This window comes from Amblyraja radiata, chromosome 9, assembly GCF_010909765.2.
Source record: "Amblyraja radiata isolate CabotCenter1 chromosome 9, sAmbRad1.1.pri, whole genome shotgun sequence".
NCBI classification, from domain to species: domain Eukaryota; kingdom Metazoa; phylum Chordata; class Chondrichthyes; order Rajiformes; family Rajidae; genus Amblyraja; species Amblyraja radiata.
The window spans coordinates 62465894-62490101 of NC_045964.1; the positions used below are offsets into that span (position 1 = coordinate 62465894).

Genomic DNA, 24208 nt, shown 5'->3' on the forward strand with positions numbered 1-24208 from the left:
AATCCCATTCTCCTGCCTTCTCCCCATAACCCCTGACACCCGTACTAATCAAAAATCTGCCAACCTCCACCTTAAAAAATATCAATTGACTTGGCTGGACTGGCCAAATAAACAGTAACTCAGCAGATCAGGCAGCATATGTGGAGGAATTGGATAGGTGACGTTTTGGGATGGGACCCTTGCTCTGACTTCGGAGACCGACCCGAAACATTGTTTTCCAGGTCCTCAGGAGAGGCTGCCTGAACCGCTGAGTTACTGAACCCACTTAGGTTTTTTTTGTTTGATCCACTGCAGTTTTGCAACAGGGCTACAGCAGACACCATCTCCCTGGCCTAATCTAATCACTGGAATACCTGGACACCAAGGACTCTTATGTGGGACTTCTGTTTATTGGCTATAGCTCCACGGGTTCAACCGTGGCTAACGATGGAAATCAAGGATAGTGTTAAAACCAAGGAAGAGGCATATAAATTGGCCCGAGCAGCAAACCAAAGGACTGGGAGAAATTTAGAATTCAACAGAGGAGGACAAAAGGGTTAATTAAGAGGGGGGAAATAGAGCATGAAAGAAAGCTAGCGGGGAATGTAAAAACTGACTGTAAAAGCTTCTTTATATATGTAAAAAGGAAAATATTAGTGAAGACATATGTAGGTCCCTTACAATCAGAGACAGGTGAATTTATAATGGGAAACAGGGAAATGGCAGAACAGTTAAACAAACACCTTGGTTCTGTCTTGACTAAGGAAGTCACAAACAATCTCCCAGAAATACTAGGGGATCGAGGATCTAGTGGGAGGGAGGAACTGAAGGGAATCCACATTAGTCAGGAAATGGTGTTAGGTAAACTGTTGGGACTGAAGACAGATACATCCCCTGGGCCTGATGATCTGCATCCCAGAGTACTCAAGGAGGTGGCCCTAGAAATCGTGGATGCATTGGTGATCATTTTCCAATGTTCTATAGACTCTGGACTGGAGGGTAGCCAATGTAACTCCACTTTTTAAGAAAGGAGGAAGAGAGAAAACGGGGAATTATAGACCAGTTAGCCTTACATTGTTAGTGGGGAAGATGCTTGAGTCGATTGTTAAAGATGTTATAGCAGTGCATTTGTAAAGCAGTGACAGGATCGGTCAAAGTCAGCATGGATTTATGAAGGGGAAATCATGCTTGACGAACCTTCTGGAATTTTTGAGGATGTACAAGTAGAATAGATAAGGGGGAACCAGTGGATGTGGTGTATCTGGACTTTCAAAAAGACTTTGACAAGGTCCCGCAGAAGAGATTAGTGTGCAAAATTAGAGCATGTGGTATTGGGGGCAGGGTCTTGTCATGGATAGAGAACTGGTTGGCAGACAGGAAGCAAAGAGTAGGAATTAACGGGTCCTTTTCAGAATGGCAGGCAGTGGGGAGCCGCAAGACTCGGTGCTGGGACCCCAGTTATTTACAATATATATTAACGATTTAGATGAGGGAATTAAATGTAACATAAAGTTTGCGATTGACACAAAGCTGGATGGCAGTGTGAGCTGCGAGGAGGATGCTAAGAGGATGCAGGGTGACTTGGATAGGTTGGGTGAGTGGGCAGATGCATGGCAGAAGCAGTATAATGTGGATAAATGTGAGGTGGCAAGAACAGGAAGGCAGATTATTATGTGAATGGTGTCAGATTAGGAAATGGGGAGGTGCAACGAGACCTGGGTATGCTTGTACATCAGTTACTGAAAGTAAGCATGCAGGTACAGCAGGCAGTGAAGAAAGCTAATGGCATGTTGGCCTTCATTGCGAGAGGATTTGAATTTAGGAGCAAGGTGGTCCTACTGCAGTTGTACAGGGCCCTGGTGAGACTGCACCTGGAGTATTGTGTGCAGTTTTGGTCACCTAATTTGAGGAAGGACATTATCGCTATTGGGGGAGTGCAGCATAGATTCACCAGGTTAATTTCTGGGATGGCGGGACTGACATATGATGAAAATCCATGCTGACATATGATGGCCCTTGTGGCTAAAGGGATCAGGGGGTATGGAGAGAAGGCAGGTACAGGATACTGAGTTGGATGATCAGCCATGATCATATTGAATGGCGGTGCAGGCTCGAAGGGCCGAATGGCCTACTCCTGCACCTATTTTCTATGTTTCTATGAAAGAATGGGTCGACTGGGCTTGTATTCACTGGAATTTAGAAGGATGAGAGGGAATCTTATTGAAACATATAAAATCCTTAAAGGTTTGAACAGGATAGATACAGGAAATATGTTCCCGATGTTGGGGGAGTCCAGAACCAGGGGTCGGCCATTTTGGACTGAGATGAGGAAAAACTTTTTCACCCAGAGAGTTGTGAATCTGTGGAGTTCTCTGCCACAGAGGGAGTGGAGGCCAATTCACTGGATGTTTTCAAGAGAGTTAGATTTAGCTTTGGGGCTAAAGGAATCAAGGGATACGGGGGAAAAGCAGGAACGGGCTACTGATTTTAGATGATCAGCCATGATCATATTGAATGGCGGTGCTGGCACGAAGGGCCAAATGGCCTAGTCCTGCACCTATTTTTATATGTGACATCACAGTGAAATTCTTTGTTTTGCATACCTGCTGACAAAGGGCGCTGACAAAGTGAGGCCGACTCCACAATCAACAAGGATGTACTTCCTGCGGCAGCTGAGGAAACACAATCTGCCACAGGCAATGATGGTCCAGTTTTATACTGCCATCATAGAGTCTGTCCTCACCTTCTCCATCATGGCCTGGTTTGGCTCAGCCACCAAGCACGAGGTCCGGAGGCTGCAGCGAATCATTCCGTCCATTGATGAACTGTACACTGCAAGGACCAGGAAGCGAGCGGGTAAGATCATCTCTGACCCCTCTCACCCTGGCCACAAACTCTTTGAATCACTTCCCTCTGGAAGGCGACTCTGGACTGTCAAAGCTGCCACAGCCAGACATAAAAACAGCTCTACTCAATAACCAAAAATCGGTAGCCTCCTTTTGCTCTGGTATTTTACTTAATTCACATGTTTAATGAATAATGTTTTATTATTAATGTTTTATGTTTTATGTGTCATTGCTGTCACTGTATGTCATGTTGTCACTTGCGGGCGGAGCACCAAGGCAAATTCCTTGTATGTGAATACTTGGCCAATAAACTTATTCATTCATTCATTCAAAGTGACAAGGCAGCCTCAATAATTCTCAACACCGATGCCCCACAAGGATGCTTTCTCAGTCCCTTACTGTACCCATGACTGTGCAGCCAAATTCAGCTCTAACTCAATCTTACCACTGAAACACTACTTCTTTCGCGATAGCATTTTTTGTGTATTATTTAGCATCACCTAGCGGTTCTTCCGAGGTTCTCCTAGCGGTTTGAGGTCGTGTCCCGACTGGGAACATCGCCTATCCATGTTCTCCAGAGATGCGAGTGCCCGAAATGTCACCTGTTCCTTCTCTCCAGAGATGCTGCCTGACCCACTGAGTTACTCCAGCGATTAGTCTTTCTCCAGAGACGCTGCCTGACCCGCTGAAGTTACTCGAGCACTTTGTGTGTGTGTGTGTCTATCTTCGGCATAATTCAGCATCTGCAGTTCACTTCCTACAGTGTTTAAACATTTTTTTGCCAAACCCCTCTAAACCCACCAGGGGTCCAAGCGTGTGTGTGTTGTTTGTGGTAAAGCAGCTGCTGCAGTAGCTGAGAGCAAGGCTGGGCTGGGCTGGGTTGGGCTGGGCTGGGAGCAAGTGCCTGAGCAAGGAAAACGCGTGAGAAGAGAAGAGAGGGGAGAGTAGAGGGGAGAGTGAGCCGAGGCGCAGCCTGGAGAGCGCGCGGCCGCGGCGCGGGCACGAGGAGCGCGGGGGCGGGTTGGGGGGCGCGCGCTCGCGCTCGTGACCGAGGACCGGCCGCGGGGACGAGCAGCGGGCGCGGTAGGTCGGGGCCTGGTCGGCTGCGCCGGAGGGAGTTGAGTGGAGGGAGAGGGGGAAGGGGAGAGAGGGGGATGGGGAGAGAGGGGGATGGGGAGAGAGAGAAGGGGGGAAGAGGGGAAGGGGAGACGGGGCTAGGGGGAGAGGGGGAAGGGGAGGCGAGGGATGGGGAGAGGAGAGAAGGGGGGGAGAGAAGGGATGGAGAGGTGAGGGGGAGAGGATGGGAAGAGAGAGGAGGATGGGACTGAGCCAGAGAGCGAGACAGGGGGATGCGGGGAAGGGGCGAGAGGGACGGGGGAGAGAGGGATGGGAGGCGGGATGAGGCGAGAGCGGATGGGGAGCGGGGGAGGGGGGGGAGAGAGAAGGGGGTTAGAGGGGGAAGGGAGGGGGGAAGGGGAGAGAGGGATGGGGCGAGGGGGGAAGGGGAAGAGGGGGATGGGGAAAGGGAGAGAGGAGGAGGAGAGAGAGAGGGGGGAGGGAGAGAGGGGGATGGGGGAGAGAGGGGGATGGGGAGAGGGGGAAGGGGGAGAGAGGGAAGGGGAGATGGGGAAGGGGAGAGAGGGGGATGGGGAGAGAGGGATGGGGAGAGAGAGAAGGGGGGAGAGGGGGATGGGGAGAGGGATGGGAAGAGGGGGATGGGGAGAGGGGGAAGGGGAGAGAGAGAAAGGGGGAGAGAGGGATGGGGAGAGGGGGATGGGGGAGAGAGGGATGGGGAGAGGAGAGGGAAGGGGGAGAGAGGGATGGGGAGAGGAGAAAGGGAGGGAGGGTGAGGGGTGGGAAGGGAGCAGGGGTCAGAGCAAGGGAGGGTGAGGGGAAGGAGGTGAGATGGGTGAGGGGATGTAGCAAGGGAGGGTGGGTGGAGGGGAAGGGTGGGGGGTTGGAGCAAGGGAGTGTGGGTGAGAGGGGGGAGGGAGGTGAGGGTAGGATCAGAGTCTGACCCAGTGCCATGGGAGGGTGAGGGCGTGAGTCATGACTCCTCTAATCCTTGCCTCCAACACAGTGAGGTTCATTGTTGTTACAGGAACCACGGCACCTCGATGGGAGCTGCTGTGTGATGCTAGGGGCTTCTTTCCCCTTGCCCACCACTCTCTCACCTCTCACCTTTAATGCCAAGTCCGACAATCGGCCTGTGTGGAGCTGATGGGGTTGGTGTGCCACATTGTGTGGGAGGTGTCTCCTGACCACTGAGGTCCCGTCCTAACCTTGAGTTGGGTGGGTGGGTGCCAGGGATCTCCTGTCTTCACCATGGATACATGTCCTACATGGATAGGACAGGTTTAGAGGGACATGGGCCAAACACAGGCAAGTGGGGGACGAGTGTAGATGAGACAAGTTGGTTGGTGTGGGCAAGTTGGGTGGGTTGAGACCAGAGATCCCACGGCAATGTTTTGAAGGTGAACAAAGAGATTCACCAGGATATTACTGGCTTGAGTAATAGGCAGTGGTTGGATAGGCTGTGATTTTTTTTTTCTTTAGGAAGTTGAGGCTTAGACCTTATTGAGGTGTATAAGTTCATGAGGGGTATGGAGAAAATGAATGCTCAGTCTTTTTCCCCCCAGGGTCGAGGAAAACTAGGGCTATGATGAGTCATAGGGAGAGGGTTGAGTAGGCTAGGACTTTATTCCTTAGGGCGCAGGAGGATGAGGAGGTATCTTGTAGAGGTGTATCAAATCATTAGAGGAATAGATCGGGTAAACGCACAGAGTCTCTTGCCCAGAGTAGGGGAATCGAGACCCAGAGGACATAGGTTTAAAGTGAGTGGGGAAAGATTTAATAGGAACCTGAGGGGTAACTTTTTTACACAAAAGGGTGGTGGGTTTATGGAACGAGCTGCCGGAGGAAGTACTTGAGGCAGGTACTATTGCAACTTTTAAGAGGTTTTAGAGGTATATGGATAGGTTTGGAAGCCTATGGGCCAAACACAGGTAGGTGGGACTAGTGTAGATGGGACATGTTGGTCGGTGTGGGCTGGTTGGGCTGAAGGGCCTGTGTCCACACCATATGACTGACTAGAGGGAATAGGCTTAACGATAAGAAGTGTATCAGTGTAACGAAAGAGCTGATTTACATTGCATTGCTTACAGTGAGGATTGGAGTTCACCAGTTGATTTTCTTCATTTTCAGTGAGCACATTCGCGAAATAAATCTTGAACCAAGAGTTTTAAATCAAGAATTTTAAGGAAAGCTAGCTTCTTCAAAGTTTACAACTTCTCATATGATAGAGGTAAGAGCTGCTTTGCGTAAGATTGTTCGAACCAAAAAAAAAGTGAATTTGAGTTGACACCAAACTTTGCTACATGTTAATTTAATGCTGCGGCATAAATATTTGTAAGAGCAAACTTTCTCTGCTGTGTGTCAGGAGACTGGGTGAGGGACTCATTGGAAAGGCTTTCACAGACACTAATATATCTAAGGTGTCTGCTCTGCACATCTCGGCAATCGATCACTGTAACCTATTTGGGCTTTTCCTTCCAGAAGTCAGAGGCTGAATCTATGTTGTCTGATGAACTAGAACCCAAACCCGAGGTGAGTTGGAACACCTTTTATAATTTGTTAATTCGTGGTTGCATTTGTTGCACCGGAGATGGGTGGAGCAACTTTGTTTACAAGGGGTTCAAAAGGGAACTGCAGATGCTGGAATATCGAAGGTACACAAAATTGCTGGGGAAACTCAGCGGGTGCAGCAGCATCTATGGAGCGAAGGAAATAGGCGACGTTTCGGGCCGAAACCCTTCTTCAGGTCTGAAGAAGGGTTTCGGCCCGAAACGTCGCCTATTTCCTTCGCTCCATAGATGCTGCTGCACCCGCTGAGTTTCCCCAGCAATTTTGTGTACCTTTGTTTACAAGGGGAATGGTTTGTGTCTGGACTATGGTGCCAGGTATGGAGATGGATGCAGATGAGGTATGTGGATAAGCACATCATTATACCTGGAAAGGAGGGATATGGTAGGCAGAAGGGATTAGTTTAGGCAGAAGGGATTAGTTTAATTTGGTACCATGTTCAACATAGACATTGTGGCCGAAGGGCCACGTTTCCTCTTGGATTGCTTCATGAAACATCACGAGAATGACACTTGACATGCTTATTCCTTGTATGTGAATACTTGGCCAATAAACTTACTTACTAATTCCCATATTTGAGTCTTTTGTGTAATGGAGACTGGTTAAACAGACTTTGTAAGTCCCCTGGGAGGATGCAAACGATCGTGGCGCTGTTGGAGGAGCAAGGGAGTTCTTCTAGGGATCTGGAGGACCAGGAGATATAGTGATAGTGTTGGGAATGGTACTGAGATGAGAGACCTGCCATGATCTTGATGAATGGTGGAGCAGGTGCAAAGCCAAGGACCGTGTGGCTAATCCTGCTCCTGTTTCTTAAGTTCTGATAGGGGAAAAAGTATTTTGTCCAAATCTGAAAACCTGTTGAATATCACGCCTTAGGAGTAAATGCTGGGTATAAATTGTCGTACACATTGAGGTTCCAGAAAGTGAAATGAATCGAGTCAAGAGTGTTTTAATCTCATATGCACTGAAAACAGAACAACAAAATTTGTTGTACACAAAAATGCTGGAGAAACTCAGCGGGCGAGGCAGCATCTATGGAGCGAAGGAATAGGTGACGTTTCGGGTCGAGGCTGTGAATCTGTTAGTGATGCAGATTTAAATGATGATATCGTGCAAGACTTCGGCGACTTACTCTCCTTTTCGTCAAATGGTTGCAGTCTTTCACTTAAAATTTCATTCAAATACACAGACTGCTGTGGAGCAAATGATCTGCTCAGATGTTTGGGATAATACTTAATCCCATGATCTGTGTTTGAAATAAAATTGTACTTTGTCTTAGACTCACAGTCATACAATGTGAAACAAGACCCTTTGGCCTAACTCGCCCATGCCCACCAAGATGCCCTTCTAAGCTCGCCTTTGAGGTTTATCCCTCTCAACCTTTCCTATCCTTGCTTGTCAATACAATACAATTTATTTGTTGTGATTTGAACCTCATTGAGGTTCAAACGAAATTTGGTTTCTGCAGTCATACACACAAGGAAAAGAACCAAGACACAACACAATTTACACAAACATCCATCACAGTGAATCTCCTCCTCACTGTGATGGAAGGCAAAGTCTTATCTCTCCCCTGCACTCCTCATTCTCCTCCCGATGTCAGAGTCAAAGCCCCCGGCGGGCGATGATAAATAAGTCCAAACATTACTATGACTAATTTCTTTGCAGAACTATCCTTCCTCCGTACAACTATTACTGTATGTGATCTCTCAGGTTTTGCTACTGTAGAATTTGATGTTAAATACTTCAGCACAAAGGTGCTCTTTGGCCCATCGCAGTTGTCTTAATTTTTAACACTTTACTATGCGAGACTGCTACTGAAGTGTGACAATTTGGGCCTTGTAGCTGATGTCCCGATCTGTTCTGTTTACAGTTGCTGGTGCAGTTTGTCCAGAATACATTTATACCCCTGGGAGAAGGTTTTGAAGAATCAGAACAAGGTGCAGTGCAATGCCTATTTCCAACTAAAGCCAGTAAGAGTGTGTTACCCAACCAAACCGTGCCCTCTGGTAAGTAGAATAGCGGTGAGGGTTGGAGAGGCTCTGCAATGTGCTGGGTTGTGTGTCTGTAACACAACGCACAGCACTTCACAGGAATAAGCTGCTCTGTGTTCACATTGTCACTAATCTCAATTAACATTGTCTTGCCACTTAATGTGGACACTGGCTTTGCATGACATAAATATAACAAGGTGACTATTCCGTGCACTTGCACCTTCTCCAACCTCATCTCCTGTATCCAGTGTTCATGGTGTGGACTCCTACATATCGGCCAGACCAAACGTAGACTGGGCGACGACGCTCAGTCCGCCTTCGCCACGCGATCTCCCAGTTGCCAAACATTTTAACTCACCTTCTCATTCCCATCCTGACCTTTCTGTCCTGGGCCTCCCCCACTGTCAACCAGGTAATGGGTTGACCTTTTTAAATTGTGCATTCAATCAGGCACGGAAATCGCTATCAAAACATGGGGGGGAGGGACACAATTTCTTGGCGGTCGCATGCGCGGACACACACGCGCATGCGCACACCCGCGAGGCTTCGGCCATTGGCCCTGTGGACGGTAACATCGGAAGCTGACCTGGTTGGTGACCGACTCTGAACTCCAGCAACAGCAGCTAGGTCCGCCCCGAATCGTGGGGCTTAAATCGGCCCGTTCACGGGGTCTTTCATCGACCGGCGGGGGCTTCAACATCGGGAGCCTCGATGGCCTCGATGCAGCAGTTTGATTTTAAGCCCTATTCAGCCCTTAGAAAGTGTCTGATAAAGTCCGGATTATAAAACATGGGGGGGATTGTCCCCCACCTCTCAAAGCATGGAGGGGGCGTGGCTCCCGTCCCCTCCAGGATTTCCGCACATGCGTTCTATTCCCACTCTATAGAGAATGAAGTAAGTCTGGACAGATACACCAGTAGTGTAAAGATAGCAGAGTCAGGGGATATGGGGAGAAGGCAGGAACTGGGCACTGGTTGGAGATGATCAGCCATGATCACATTGAATGGTGGTGCTGGCTCGAAGGGCCAAATGGCCTACTCCTGCACCTATTGTCTATTGAGAGAGAGTGTTGCTGTGTAACTGTGCAATCCTTCAAATGAGATGTTAGTCTTCCCACTTGGGTGGATATAAAATATCCTATGGCTCAATATTGAAGAAGCTGAGAGTTACTCTGCGGCTTGCCTAATATATATATTTTTCAAAAAACGTCTTCATAAAATGTTATTGTGCGCGTGGGAGCTTGTGTTGTGCAAATTTGCCGTATCTCCTATCTTGCAACCCACTAGGGTGGCACAGTGGCGCAGCGGTAGAGTTGCTGCCTTGCAGCGCCAGAGATGCGGATTCGACCCTGACTACGGGTACTGTCTGTACGGAGTTTGCACGTTCTCCCTATGACCACATGGGCTTCTCCGGCAGCTCCGGTTTCCTCCCACATTACAAAGACGCGCAGGTCTGTAGGCTAATTGGCTTTGATAAAATTGTAAATGGTCCCTAGTGTGTTGGATAGTGCTAGTGTGTGGGGTGATCGCTGGTCCTCACGGACTTGGTGGGCCGAAGGGTTGGATTCTCGAAAGTCTTAAAATTTGCCTTAAAATGCAGTTCATTATCTTTCAAATGGTTTGGGATATCTGAAAAGGATGTGGCAGGCGCTATGTCAACAACGTTCTTTCTTGTGTTTCAGAGGACCCCTCGGCTTCTGCTCTCTCTGTGCCGACACAAGTTGAGGTGCCAGACGCCAGCAAGAGGCCAGCCTCTGGAGAGAACGCCGATGGAAGCGCACCGTGGTACCTCCGCGTTCAGGAGCTGGCGCACGACAGCCTCGTAGCAGCGACCAGGGCACAGCTGGCCAAGGATTCAAAAGGTGCCAGTGGTGTTGATGATTTGTGGGCCGGAGGGCCCCCATTCCTGTACTGTATGAGTTATTGCATCCCAACCTCCTGCTACCCGACCCATTTATTCACCCAGAATTAAACCTTGCAATGAGCAATGTGGAATTTCTGCAACCTTGCTGTTCTGAGTACACAAGATTTGCACTGCTTCCATTGCAGCTGTTCCAGTTAGTTGCTCTCTAATGTGAAAACATGAAATGCCAGGAAACCTTAGCGAATACTGAAGGCCCTGGATAGAGTGAACGTGGAGAGGATGTTTCCACTAGCGGGAGAGTCTAGGACTAGAGGTCACAGCCTCAGAATAAAAGGGGATGTACCTTTAGAAAGGAGATGAGAAGGAATTTCTTTAGTCAGAGGGTGGTGAATCTGTGGAATTCATTGCAACAGACGGCTGTGGAGGCCAAGTCAATGGATATTTTTAAGGTGGAGATTGATCGATTATTGATTAGTACGGGTGTCAGGGGTTATGGGGAGAAGGCAGGAGAATGGGGTTAAGAGGGAAAGATAGATCAGCCATGATTGAATGGCGGAGTGGAATTGATGGGCAGAATGGCTCTATTCTGCTCCTAGAACTTACGAAAACATCAGGCAGCATCTGCAAAGACCAATTAGTGTTTCTGATTGAGGACGTTTCCATTTTATTCCTCACATCATCCCCTGTCACCAGTTGCTTCCTCCTGCCACTTAGATTCCACCCTCCTGTGTCCGTTCCCTCCATTATGCCAATGCCACACCATGCCCAACCTTGCCCATTGTTCTCGGTGACCTGAATATTCTATTGGCAGCAAGCGAGTGCATTTGGATTTCCCGTCCACTTCTGTTCAAATTTAAAGGAGAGAATCAAATTCCTAAAAAAAAAGACACAGTGCTGGAGTAACTCAGCGGGTCAGAACCCTACAGGTGGGTCCTGACCCAAAACATCATCGATCCATGTTCTCCAGAGATGCTACACGACCTACTAAGTTTTTTCTTTGTAAACCAGCATCTGCAGTTCCTTGTTTCTACAGAATCAAATTCCTATCCTGCTGTTTGGTGCTTAGAGAGACCCCAAAGCCTTAGTACTGAGAGGGAAGTACAGACCTTGGTTGTATTTGGGACAGCCTTCGACCTTAACATGGCGCAGCGGTAGAGTTGCTGCCTTACAGCGCCAGAGACCCGGGTTCGATCCTGACTATGGGTGCTATCTTTACACAGTTTATATGTTCTCCCTGTGACCTCATGAGTTTTCTCCGGGTGCTCCGGTTTCCTCCCACACTCTAAAGATGTACAGGTTTGTAAGTTAATTGGCTTTGGTTAAATTGTCCCTAGTGTGTAGGATAGTGCTAGAGTACGGGGTGATTGCTGGTTTGCATGGACTCGGTGGGCTGAAGGTCCTGTTTCCGCGCTGTGCCTCAACAATTTTAACCTAGCCTGAAACTAGCTGGACAGTCTTGTAATATTTATTTTAGTTTAGAGATAAGAACATGTTCCTGTTATGGTTCTCATGGCCGGAGGAAGCTTCCCTTCTCCCTCCCCCTCCAGGCCGCTCACAGATACCTGAGGCCATTGTTGCAATGTGCAATGCTCCTTCCCCAGGAGATGCTGATGAAACCTGCAGTGCGTCCAGCTGTACGGAAGGCGGGTCGCCCGAGGTGCCACGCAACAATCCTCAGGGCGAGAAAACTCTCAAGTGCTCGTACGAAGGCTGCAGCAGGACCTTCCTCTGGCACGCTCATCTGAAATACCACCTGAAGACGCACAAGTGAGTTTCCATGTGTTTTTTCGATTAAGACTGTGGACAAAATTCACTGATTTGCATGGAATCTTTTTCTTTTTTTGTAGCACGTGGTGTCTTTTCTCAGGAGCTCAGTGGAAGACCTAAACCTTTTCTATGTACACGTCTGGGGAACCCTGTGGGTGCTTCCCCCTGTTTGAGCTGCATCGTACTTTAAGTTTGGCTTAGAGATACACCACGGAAACAGCGTGGCTCTTCAGCCCACCGAGTCCGCGCGGACTAGCGATCCCCGTACACTAACACTAACCTTCATACTAGGGACAATGTACAATCTTTCAAGTTTACATTTAGTGTCACTGTACCAATTGGTACAGTGAAATTTGGGGTCACCATACAGCCATACGAATAAAAAGAACGCAACACACGATAGAATGTAACATGAACATGAACATCCCCACACAATGGAATCAACGTTTCCCACTGTGAGGGAAGGCAATAACGTTCAGTCATCTTCCTTCCTCTATGTTCACCCATGGTCGGGGCCTCGAGCACTCCGCAGTCGCCGCCGCGGCGGCCCGATGTTCAGGCCCTCTTGCCGGGATGATCGAAAATCTCCGTAGGTCGGAACGGAAGGACATTCTCAGCGGCTTGGAGTTCCGAATCGGCCGCTTTACTGAAGTGGAGGAAACTGGAGCACCTGGGGAAAACCTACGTGGTCACGGGGGAGAACGTACAAACTCCGTAAAGGCAGCACCCACAGTCAGGATCTAACCCGGGTCTCTGGCACTGTGACGCAGCAACTCTACCGGTGTGCCACCTCAATCTTTTCCCATTCTCATTGTTAGAGGTTAAACCCCCAATTGGAACATCTTAATGTTGAGCTTTGGACTGGACAAAGTCATTGCCCATTCCTGGCTGTGCAGGATTATTTTCCTTCATTGCACGAACTCCCGTCTCTCTGCAGGAATGACCGTTCGTTCAGCTGTCCAAAGGAGGGGTGTGGGAAGAGTTTCTACGTACTCCAGAGATTAAAAGTACACATGAGGACTCATAACGGAGAGAAACCCTACACCTGTCCTGAGGGTGACTGTGGGAAGAAGTTTACAACAGCCGGCAACTTGAAGAACCACATGCGAATTCACACAGGTACCAGCCGCAGTCAGTACGCTCTATACTTTATAAGGTTGTGGCAGGGCTGTGTGGGTGGCCAGGTGTTGAGGTTTAGTTTGGTTTAAAGATACAGTGCGGAAACAGGCCTTTCAGCCCACCGGGTCCGCGCCGACCAGCGATCCCCGCACATTAACACCATCCTACACACCAGGGCTAATTTTTACATTTACCAAGCCAATTAACCTACAAACCTGTACGTCTTTGGGGGGTGGGAGGAAACCAAAGATATTGGAGAAAACACACACGCAGATCACAAGGAGAACGTAGAAACTCTGTACATGCGGCACCCGTAGTCGGGATTGCACCCGGGTCTCCAACGCTGTAAGGCAGCAACTCTACCGCTGCGCCACCGTGCCGTACGAGGTGGCATCTGTTTGAGAGCAATGTGTTCTGCCCACATGAGCTCACTTGCTCTGCGAATTACGGAGCTCCTGAACCCATTACTCCTTTATACGATGCTGTTATTGTAAAGAGTACATTGGAGCATGGAAACATAACCCTTCGGCCCAAGTTGCACATGCTGACCAAGATGGCCCATCTCTACTAGTCCTACTTGCCCGCTTTTGGGTCATATCCCTTTCCTATCCACATGGGTCGGGTACTTTTTGGCGCCTCCGTTTGGGCGCCTCCGTTTTGGAGGGTTAGGGTTCGGGTTGGGTCGGGTACTTTTCGGCACATTTCGGGTTGGGTCGGGTACCTTCCCTATGGCACATTAGCACAGTCTTATGTCAGTGCTAATGCTAAATACATATGACAAAATAAATTCAAGAGCATGCTGTAGTGTGAATAGAAAACATATTAAATGAAATGCAGGTCAGTAAATTTTGATGAACTTTCTAAAACGTTAAAAAGCCCCGTTAAATCGGCCATCCCTCACGAAATGGCGGTGCCGAATGGTACCATTCCGATCCACGTACCTGTCCAAATATCTTTTGACTTTTACCTTTAAGTTATTAGAGTATCAATCTGTATTGGGGTAAATATTCAACAAATAACATACCTGATACAATATGCACGATATTGACAGTGCTGCCTTCTTCCTCCACTGTTTGAAGAAAGTGTTTTATTCGTTTTGGGGTTGGGGGGGGGGGGGAAGTCGAGTTATTTGCTGAAGTAATGTTATTGATAAAGGGAAACCAGTAAATTTCCAGAAGGAATTTGATGAGGTGTCGCATAAGTTGCTGTGGGAACCTTCATAGCGAGAGGATTCGAGGCAAGGAACTGCACTTGAATCTTGAATCTTGCTGCATTTGTACAGTGTCATGCAGTCATAGAGTCATAAAGTATTGAAACAGACCCTTTGGCCCAACTTGCCCGCGCCGACCAACATGCCCCGTCTACATCTGCCTGCATTTGGCCCATATCCCTCTAAACCTTGTTCACTGCCAAGTTTTTATTTTTCACTATTGGCCATGTCCCGAGTATACTCGGGGGTGGCACTGAACAGGTTAAACCTCTTCTATCCATGTACCTAAATGTCTCTTAAACATTGTGATAGGACCTAGCACAACTACCTTCTCCGGCAGCTCATTCCATGCACTCACCACTCTTTGTTTAGAAAAAGTGACCCCTCGGGTTCCAATTCGAGCACACCCCCCCCCTCCCCTAGAGGGGAGCTATGTCGTCCTCTGGTCCTCAATCCCCTACTGGGCAAGAAACTCTATGCATTTACCCAATCTATTCCTCTCACGTTTTCAAACACCTTGCGCATTGTATACCATTTTGTTCTCTTTATGTGAGGATGCGTGTGCTTGCTGTGGTTGAAGTTGAATGAGGATTCACCGGACTGTTTCTGGAATGGCAGGACTGATGTGTGAAGAGGGATTAGACAATTTTGGTTTGTATTCATCGGAAAATTTCATTAGAACAAGAGGGGATCTCGTTGAAATCGCCAAAATTGTAACCGAAGCAGACGTCTGTCTACATAGACGTAGAATGGCTGTTCCCAATGGTGGGGTAGTGAAGAACTAGAGAAAAGGCATTATATTAGTGCAAGTTTGTCATTATTTTTTATTTTTTTTATTTTTTTCAATTCAATTCAATTCAATTCAATTTATTGTCATTTGGACCCCTTGAGGTCCAAACGAAATGCCGTTTCTGCAGCCATACATTACAAACAAATAGACCCAAGACACAACATAATTTACATAAACATCCATCACATTGCTGTGATGGAAGGCCAAAAAAACTTCTCTCTCCACTGCACTCTCCCCCCCAATGTCAGAGTCAAAGTCAAAGTCAAAGCCCCCGGCGGGCGATGGCGATTGTCCCGTGGCCATTAAGCCACGCCGGGTGATGCAAGGTCGCACACCGGGTCTTGGTGTTAGAGCCCCCGGCGCGCGCTCGCAGAGTCCCGCCGCCATTCCAAGCCGCGCGGGGCGATGGTGTAAGGCCCTGCTCCAGGAGCTCTTCAACCCCGCAACTCGGGCGGGAGAAGTCGCCGCTGCGGAAGCCCCGAAAAGCGGTCTCCCTCCAGGGACCCGCGGGCTCCCGGTGCCGTCCTCATGGTAATATCATTTTATGCTAACCTAATTTCCAGCTGAATTAATTTTCTTAAATTGTCATGGTGAGACTTGGATTTAATTTAGTTTAGAGATACAGTCCATCAGGTCCTCGACGACAAATGGTCCCTATATACTAGCACTATCTTATGGACTAGGGACAATTTGCTATCTTTACCAATTAACCTACAAACCTGTACGTCTTTGGAGTGTGGGAGGAAACCTGAGCATCCGGGGAAAACCCACACAGGTCACGGGGATAACGTACAAACTCCGTACAGACAGCCCCCTCAGTCAGGATCGAACCCGGATCTCTGGCGCTGTAAAGCAGTAACTATCGCTGCGCCTTTTTCCAGTCACTTTCTTAAATTGTCATACTGAGACTTGGACCTTTTGACCATTAGCCAAAACCAATTCTCGAGCAAGCTCCTGCAGCGAGACTGACTATGAGGATCCCTCCAGTTGGTAAGCAAATGGTAAGTCTGCAGGTTATCACTATGGAGAGAGTTTCTGAGAAAAACGTAGGATCACTGCACACTTAAGGAACAATGGAAGAGATGAAGCAGTCGCTTGTGTGGCTTCTTAAATCTAAGGTGGAATAATAGATTTTCTTCTTCCACCAACACCTGTGGAGACTTGTGACAGATATTTTTAACCTACATTAATTTGATGACATATTTTTCTTCTTGCCAGGGGAGAAACCGTTTGTCTGTGAAGCAAGTAGCTGCGGGCGATGTTTTACGGAGTACTCCAGTCTACGCAAACACATGATCGTGCACTCGGGTATGGACCTTGCTGTAGTTCTGGCAGGTTGGAAGGGGAAGGGAAATCCATTGTATCCACGGTGGCATTTATGAAGGATACTGTCAGGAAAAGGCATTTATTGCTGGATCATTTCCAACTCTTGGAGACCACTTCATCTGAAGTTGTCAGGCAGCTACAGTTCCTCCTGTACAAACTCCCAATCAGGTTAACGACACAAAGTGCTGGATTAACTCAGCACCTCAAGAGAAAATGGCTAGGTGACGTTTCGGGGTCGGGACCCTTCTGCAAACTTTGAAGTCAGGGTCTGAGGAGGGGTCCTGACCCGAAACGTCACCCATCCATGTTCAGAGACGCTGCCAAGTTACTTCAGTACTTTTTGTCTTTTTTTGTGAACCAGCATCTGCGGTCCTTGGTTTCACCCACTCAGGTCACCCTGCCACAAACTGATTCCATCCTCTCTCAGCCAAGGACAACTGTATCAGACTGAAGCAGACAGAAGGCTTCCTACTCGCTTCCACTCCATAAATACACTGGTCACAATCAACCCCCTCAGTCTGCCTGATGCTGGAATACTCCCTCCTGCCTTTGGTGCCTTCAGGCTCAACTAGACGTGAAATACTAAACACTGTGTTTGAGTAGTCTCCCCTTAACCTGTTCACTGCCAAAAAAATGTCACTGTTTGCCATGATGCGAATATACTCGAGGGTGGCACTGAACAGGTTGAGTGCATCTAGAGCATTCGCCTCAACTCCACCTGAACTATTTATGAGCCCATATTCTCGCCAATCTCTGAACAGATGTGATATGGTGCTTCACTCACTGCAGAACAGACTCAGCAATTGTCAACACAAATCAAAACGCACTGAAAGATCGCAAAGGAGCCGTTAAAACCCCTTTTTAATTATTTCTTGTTTATTTGGATTAAAGGTGAGAAGCCTTACCAGTGTAGCATCTGCTGGACGACGTTCTCCCAGAGTGGCAGCAGAAATGTCCACATGCGGAAATACCACAATGTCCCCACGCCCTTCAGTGAACAAGATGAGGCCGCAGGTGTGTGACGCGAGGGTGCGGGTGGAGGGTTACACGGGAGGGGGAAATGTTTCCACATAGCAGACCAACTATCTCCGATCATCTAGCCTTGGAATATTAGGTGAAAATGAAGCGGCTGGGCTTGTACACTCTGGAGTTTAGAAGGATGAGTGGCGATCTTATTGAAACATATATGATTATTAAGGGTTTGGACACGCTAGAGGCAGGAAACATGTTCCCGATGTTGGGGAAATCCAGAACCAGGGGCCACACTTTAAGAATAAGGGGTAGGTCATTTAGAACAGAGATGAGGAAATACTTTTTCACCCAGAGAGTGTGAATCTGGAATTCTCTGCCTCAGAAGGCAATGGAGGCCAGTTCTCTAGATGCTTTTTAGAGAGAGTTAGATAGAGTTCTTAAAGATAGCGGAGTCAAGGGATATGGGGAGAAGGCAGGAATGGGGTACTGATTGTGGATGATCAGCCATGATCATATTGAATGGCGCTGCTGGCTTGAAGGGCCGACTGGCCTACTCCTATTCCACCTATTGTCTATTGAAATAGAATTTCTCTTCCCTGGGAGTGTGTTTTATACATCAATTTTAACAATTCCTGACTCCTCCATTGCTCGTTTTTCCTTAATTTCATCTTAATTGGGAACCAAGCAATTTTTGCTCCAACAATTATCGATCAATTCATCTTAAATCACACTGTTCTGGGAATTAAGTTTCCTGAACATAAACTAATTTCCTTCTTTCACTTACCACATGAGAGCTAATAGAGATGAGAGGGCATCCCATTGGTCTAGGAAGCAGGAGGACTTGGGTTTCAGCAACTAAGTTACAGAGAAAGGTTGAACAAGTTAGGGCTTTATTCTTTGGAGCGCAGAAGGTTAAGGGGGGACTTGATAGAGGTTTTTAAAATGATGAGAGGGATAGACAGAGTTGACGTGGAAAAGCTTTTCCCACTGAGAGTAGGGAAGATTCAAACAAGGGGACATGACTTGAGAATTAAGGGACTGAAGTTTAGGGGTAACATGAGGGGGAACTTCTTTACTCAGAGAGTGGTAGCTGTGTGGAATGAGCTTCCAGTGAAGGTGGTGGAGGCAGGTTCGTTTTTATCATTTAAAAATAAATTGGATAGTTATATGGATGGGAAAGGAATGGAGGGTTATGGTCTGAGCGCAGGTATATGGGACTAGGGGAGATTATGTGTTCGGCACGGACTAGAGGGGTCGAGATGGCCTGTTTCCGTGCTGTAATTGTTATATGGTTATATTATATGACTCTCTATGGAGGTGGCTGATAATAATATTATGAAGGGTTTTACGATGGCACCAGTGTGTTTACCTGTGACAACGTTTACCTTATTGCCACAGGTAATCGCATTTGAACCATTCCTTCTCTGTTTCTATTTCATTCCCAAATTCCCTGGGAATGTGAAGCTTCAAAGGATCGGGGAATTTCCCTGTCCAGTGGCTGAATGGCCATTGTTTATTTCCAGTGTCAGGAGGTTCAAAGTTCAGGTTCAAATTCCCTCCATGTTAGCTGGGGCCAATATTATCACGTGTTGGAAGGAACTGCAGGTGTTAGTTTAAATCAAAGACCGACACAAAAATCCGGGTCATACAGCATCTCTGGAGTAAAGGAATAGGTGACGTTTCAGGTTGAGACCCTTCATCAGACCAGAAACGTCACCTAATTCCATTTCTTCAGAGATGCACTCTGACCCGCTGAGTTACTCCAACATTTTGTATCTATCGCCAGTATCATCACCCCATCTTTAGCTTTGATTCAGATGTACTAATGACACGTATCTCAATGAAATTTGTACAAGTTGTGGCTGTGGCGAAGGAGATGAATGGGTGGGATGCCATTCAAGTGGGCTGCTTTGAGTTGGATGTTGGTGGACTGCTCGTGTTCCTGCTGCCAGTGTCGTAGATGGTGGAAAGGACTTGGTGCCAGGGTGAGCATTACTTACTGAAGAGTGTCCACTTCCTGAAACAAGTCCTCCGGCCCGCTTTCTCACTGCTGGCTATTAAAGGACGTTGATCCTAATTACATTTTTGTGATCCCCGCTCATAGCCGTCTTTGCCATGGGATTCCAAATGCTCATCAAAACACTTAAATGTTGTGAAAGTCTTTTCATCCGCCACCCCATCAGACATTGTATTCAGATTGGAAAAAAAATCTTCATCAAATTCCCTTTTAAATCTCCTGCCCCTTCTTGTTCAGTCTCATTGTAGGTACCTCCGCACAGATGGTTTCTCACTCTTAGCATAACTTTATATACAGATCCTCCCCAGGTTCCTTTCCTGAAACTGCTCATAACTCAAACATTTGAGGAAAACAAACCCAACCTGTCCTTATAACTGAAACATTCTGTCCCAGGCAGCACCCTGGCAAATCTCCTCTGGCACCCTTTCCAGTACTATCATATCCTCTCTATAACGTGGTGAGCTGAACTGTATGCAGTACTCCAGTTATGGTATAACTCGTGTTTTATATATTTGTACTGTGACTTCCCCGCTCTCCGTTCTGGCAAATGAATCCAAGTATCCTAGGCCTCCTTCAACACTATATCTAGCTGTACTGCCTACAGGGGTTCTTGAATGTGTTCACCAGCATCCTATTCCTCAGTACCTTCAAGGATTTGCCATTCATTACCTTTATTCGTCCTCCCAGAAAACATAATCTCACACTAAGCATTAAATTCCAACGGCCACTTCTTTGCTTGTCTTCCATATCGTTCTTTAACCCTCTACACTACCTGCAATGCCACCAATCTTGCCATCTGTGAGTTTACTAATCATCTGCAATCATATCCAAATTATTGATGCATATAAGAGACAGCATAGGACCCAGCAGATCTTAACTAAACAATCCCTGAAGTTTTCACTGGCCATTCGAAAAAAACAATCCTCGACCATTCACCTCCGTCTCCTCCCATCAAGACAATTGTTGATATCATGTGCCAAATTGTTCCAATTCCCTTGGGCTCTTATCTTTTGGCCTAGACTCATATGTGGGACCTCGCCAAAGGCAGTACTGAATCAATGTAGACTTTGTCAATCGCAGTTAGTCTCCTGCTCAAATATCAATTCCATTAATTGGACAGAGCCTCCCTCAACATCATACATGCTGACTGGTGCGCATATCCTGAGCAATCCCTGCTGTGCCAAGTGAAGATTAATCCTACTCCAGATTACCCTCCCCCAATCATTTAACCATCCCATCTGGTGAATCTCTGGAATTATTTGCAACAGAAGGCTGCAGAGGCCATGTCGGTGGATATTTTTAAGGCAGAGATAGATAGATTTTTAATTAGTACAGGTGTCAGGGGTTATGGGGAGAAGGCAGGAGAATGGGGTTAGGAGGAAGATGGATCAGCCATGATTGAATGGCGGAGTAGACTTGATGGGCTGAATGGCCTAATTCTACTATCACTTATGAAGTTGTTAAAATTGCCTGTGTGCAATTACTGGTCTTATCGCTGCCACCCTCCTTTGGGGGGGACGGGGGGGACGGGGACGGTGGGGGGGGGGGGGGACGGGGAAATTTCTAGACTTCCTACAGGAGGACATGTACTGCCACTCAGGCACAGGTTTTCCCTGCATGATCCAGGTTTTTCCCAGTCCTGCTCTTTTTGTTTACACATCAATTGAATCTGAAGCAGAATTTTGTCCAATTGCTAAAGTATTGAAAGTCACTGAGATACCTAGTTAGTGCAACAAATGACCAGTAAGCCACATAGACTGAATAGGGGGTAGACACAAAATGCTGGAAATCCGAAATGTCGCCCATTCCTTTTCTCCAGAGATGCTGCCTCACCGGCTGAGTTACTCTAGCATTTTGTGTCTACCTTCATTTTTAAATCAGCATCTGCAGTTCTTTCTTACACTGAGACTGAAAAGTTTGCCAGGATCTGGATTGCAAAACCTTGACAAAGTTATAGGCGTGGTGCATCTTTGAGAAGATGAGAGTCCCAGGGCTGAGAAGGACAAAGGCACGAGGTGTTTGACAACATCAACTGTTGGTGCCTCTCCCAAATAATACACCACCCTGAGCTATCTGAATTGGTTTTGATTCAGTGCCAGCAATACCTCCTGAGAGAATGAAGTTTAATGCAATATTCTTTGTGCACGTTAACCTTACAATTTTCATCATTGTACCTTCTAAAGCCACTGCCCTGCCTGATGATAGTGTGGAAGGCCAGTCAGAGGTACTCGCAGAACGTTCAGTAACGGCGGCTTCTGTGCAGTCACTGTCTACCCTGGAAGCCCAGCCTTTGGTGATGCCACACAATATACTTGGTGCAGAAGAGGGTAGGTGTAAATGTTATGCATGCAAGTTGTTCTTTTTGTTGCTGGTTTCGCCTCCTCTTTCAGGGTTGTCCTTGGGCTCCCCTGAATTTGTAGGTTTAGTTCAGTTTAGAGATACAGCGCGGAAGCAGGCCCTTCGGCCCACCGAGTCCGCGCTGACCAGCGATCCCCGCACATTAACACTACCCTACACACGCACTAGGGACAATTTACACATACACACACACACCAAGCCAATTAACCTACATACCTGTACGCCTTTGGAGTGTGGGATGAAACCGAAGATCTCGGAGAAAACCCACGCAGGTAACGGGAAGAACGTACAAACTCCGTACAGACTGTACCCGTAGTCGGGACCAAACCCGGGTCTCCGGAGCAGCAAGCGCTGTAAGGCAGCAACTCTACCGCTGCGCCGCTGTTGATGTTTTGCTTTATGCCTACCCTTATGGGAAAGAGTTTGCTTGAAGCTGCATTTGTAATCTAACCCTTTTGAGAGGTAATGAATATATTCAAATATTTTCTCTCTTCTTTCTGTTAGATGTGTTACCCGAGAGTTCACTGTTGGCTTCTGGCACCACAACAACAGCATCTGTGATGGTTCTGCCCCAGCCTCACCACCTTGTCACCATTGCTTCTGTGGGACATTCTTATGAGGAAGTAGTCACCATGTTACTAAGTGAATGGCTGTAAATCCTCTTGTTGGACCATGTGCCCTACATTGTGATTGAAGGACAACACAGAATGGAGATCAAGATTGCTGCTGCTGTGATTGCGTCTCCCACCACTTTATTAACACGTCTGCTCTGTAGTTACGCAAGAAATCAACATCCAAAAGCAATGATGCTGGGTACATTTCTCATTCTAGCCCTTCATTGCACATTTACCCATGTATGCAAGATCCCAATGACATCCTGCATGGGGGAAGTTAATCAAAGTTTGACTACTTCATGGAACACCAGAGAGAAGTAGACTGGTATTTATTAGCAAACAACCATTTAACTTGCAACCCTGCAGTGAATGTCGTCAAGTACTGGCATTGTGAAAGGCCTAACAGATCTTGCAGATCAGTAGATGTGGATGCTGGGAGAATTCTCCATGTATTCTAGCCTCCATTAACTGCCCTGTGTGGCCCCCCAAGTCTTATTCCGCTGGGTGGTTTCATTCCCCTGGCAAGGCGACACTGCTGATTATCAGAATCGCCTGTGGACATTAGCTTCTGAATAAATCAGCGGGTTCAGTGACTGATTTCGCCGAAGCGTTTGTGTTTAGATTACTAAAAAGTCTTCCAAATATCTCTTCATGCGCCCTTCTCGAATCGGGTGTGAATGCTGCGTGAATTTTGTTATACTTCACATTAAATAAAATATGTTTCTACCATCGTCCTGTGAATTGCGTTCACAACTTCTGGAGAGACTGATCTCCAGAGTTGCACAAGAGTGAAAGTGCAGCAAACAGTCCTAACCTTTCACACCACAGATTACCACTTGTAACAGCATGAGAATCAGCCTTATTCTGTGTAGTTGAGACATAATTAAATAGGAGAAAAAAAAAAGCATTGGGAGGAATAAGCGAGTTCGGTATTCCGAAAAATGCAAGGAATCATGGGACTTGTCAAAGGTCACTCGCGATAAACACTCTCGGCAACCGTGCCGCTGCATGCACAGACCTGCGCCTCATCCGCAGCCAGGATCGAACCTGGATCCCCGGAGCCGCAAGCGCTGCTGAACTGCCACTGGACCCCCCCCGAGGACACACACAAAACGCTGCAGCAACTCAGCTGGATAGGCAGCATCCCCGGAGAAAGGGAATGGGTGATGTTTTGGGTCGAGACTCTTCTCCAGAGATATTCTCCAGCATCAAAGTGTTGTGACTCAGAAGGTGAGGTGTGGTGGCGGGGGGGGGCTCCAATGACCAGCGCCCGCCCTCCGCCGCCCCCAAACCTCTCCTGAGTCACAACACCCTCCACCAGCAGGGCCTTTAATGCTGGAAGACTACAAGCAACTCCAGTGGAACTGATTGCCTATCCCAGCTCTGACTGACTCACTGTTTGTAATGACTCATTCCCTCCACCGAGGGGGCAAACCGACAGCCACTGGACAAGGGGAGAGGCTCAGTCGACGGTCTCCGGCCCGCTGGAGCCAGCGCCTCCCCCCCTCCTCTCCCCTCCCCCCTCCCTCCCTCCCTCCCTCCCTCCCTCCCCCCCTCCCTCCCTCCCGCCCGAGCGAGCGAGCGAGCCCGGCCCGACATCTCCGGCCGCCTCCGGACAGGGACGGAACTGCCTGTCCCGCCAGGTTAACCTACAGCCCTGGACTGTCGAGGGTCAGACAGGAGTGGCGCCCCAGGCCCACAGCCAGTGCAG

At 47.8% G+C, this 24208-nt stretch overlaps 1 protein-coding gene across 6 annotated transcripts; it reads left to right on the top strand.

Moving 5' to 3' along the window:
- The first annotated feature begins 3837 nt into the window (after positions 1–3837).
- Positions 3838–23228, top strand: znf410 (zinc finger protein 410). 6 transcript variants are annotated; one of them, XM_033027618.1, is made up of 11 exons: positions 3838–3908; positions 6030–6129; positions 6381–6431; positions 8341–8476; positions 10143–10322; positions 11926–12091; positions 13029–13210; positions 16429–16518; positions 17428–17550; positions 21709–21852; positions 22388–23228. In XM_033027618.1, exons 2-11 carry the CDS (start codon positions 6121–6123, stop codon positions 22537–22539), a joined length of 1233 nt encoding a protein of 410 aa, XP_032883509.1. In that variant the 5' UTR covers positions 3838–3908; positions 6030–6120; the 3' UTR covers positions 22540–23228. The 6 variants fall into 6 exon arrangements, with proteins under 6 accessions (XP_032883509.1, XP_032883512.1, XP_032883511.1 ...); XM_033027621.1 differs by lacking the exon at positions 3838–3908 and adding an exon at positions 3915–3942; XM_033027620.1 differs by lacking the exon at positions 3838–3908 and adding an exon at positions 4817–5050.
- Positions 23229–24208: the final 980 nt, after the last annotated feature.

Bases quoted from the DNA above. Each gene is read 5' to 3' on its own strand.
- znf410 (XM_033027618.1), top strand. The intron at 6,432-8,340 runs GTGAGTTGGAAC...TTCTGTTTACAG, and splicing joins AACTAGAACCCAAACCCGAG to TTGCTGGTGCAGTTTGTCCA. The intron at 8,477-10,142 runs GTAAGTAGAATA...CTTGTGTTTCAG, and splicing joins CAACCAAACCGTGCCCTCTG to AGGACCCCTCGGCTTCTGCT.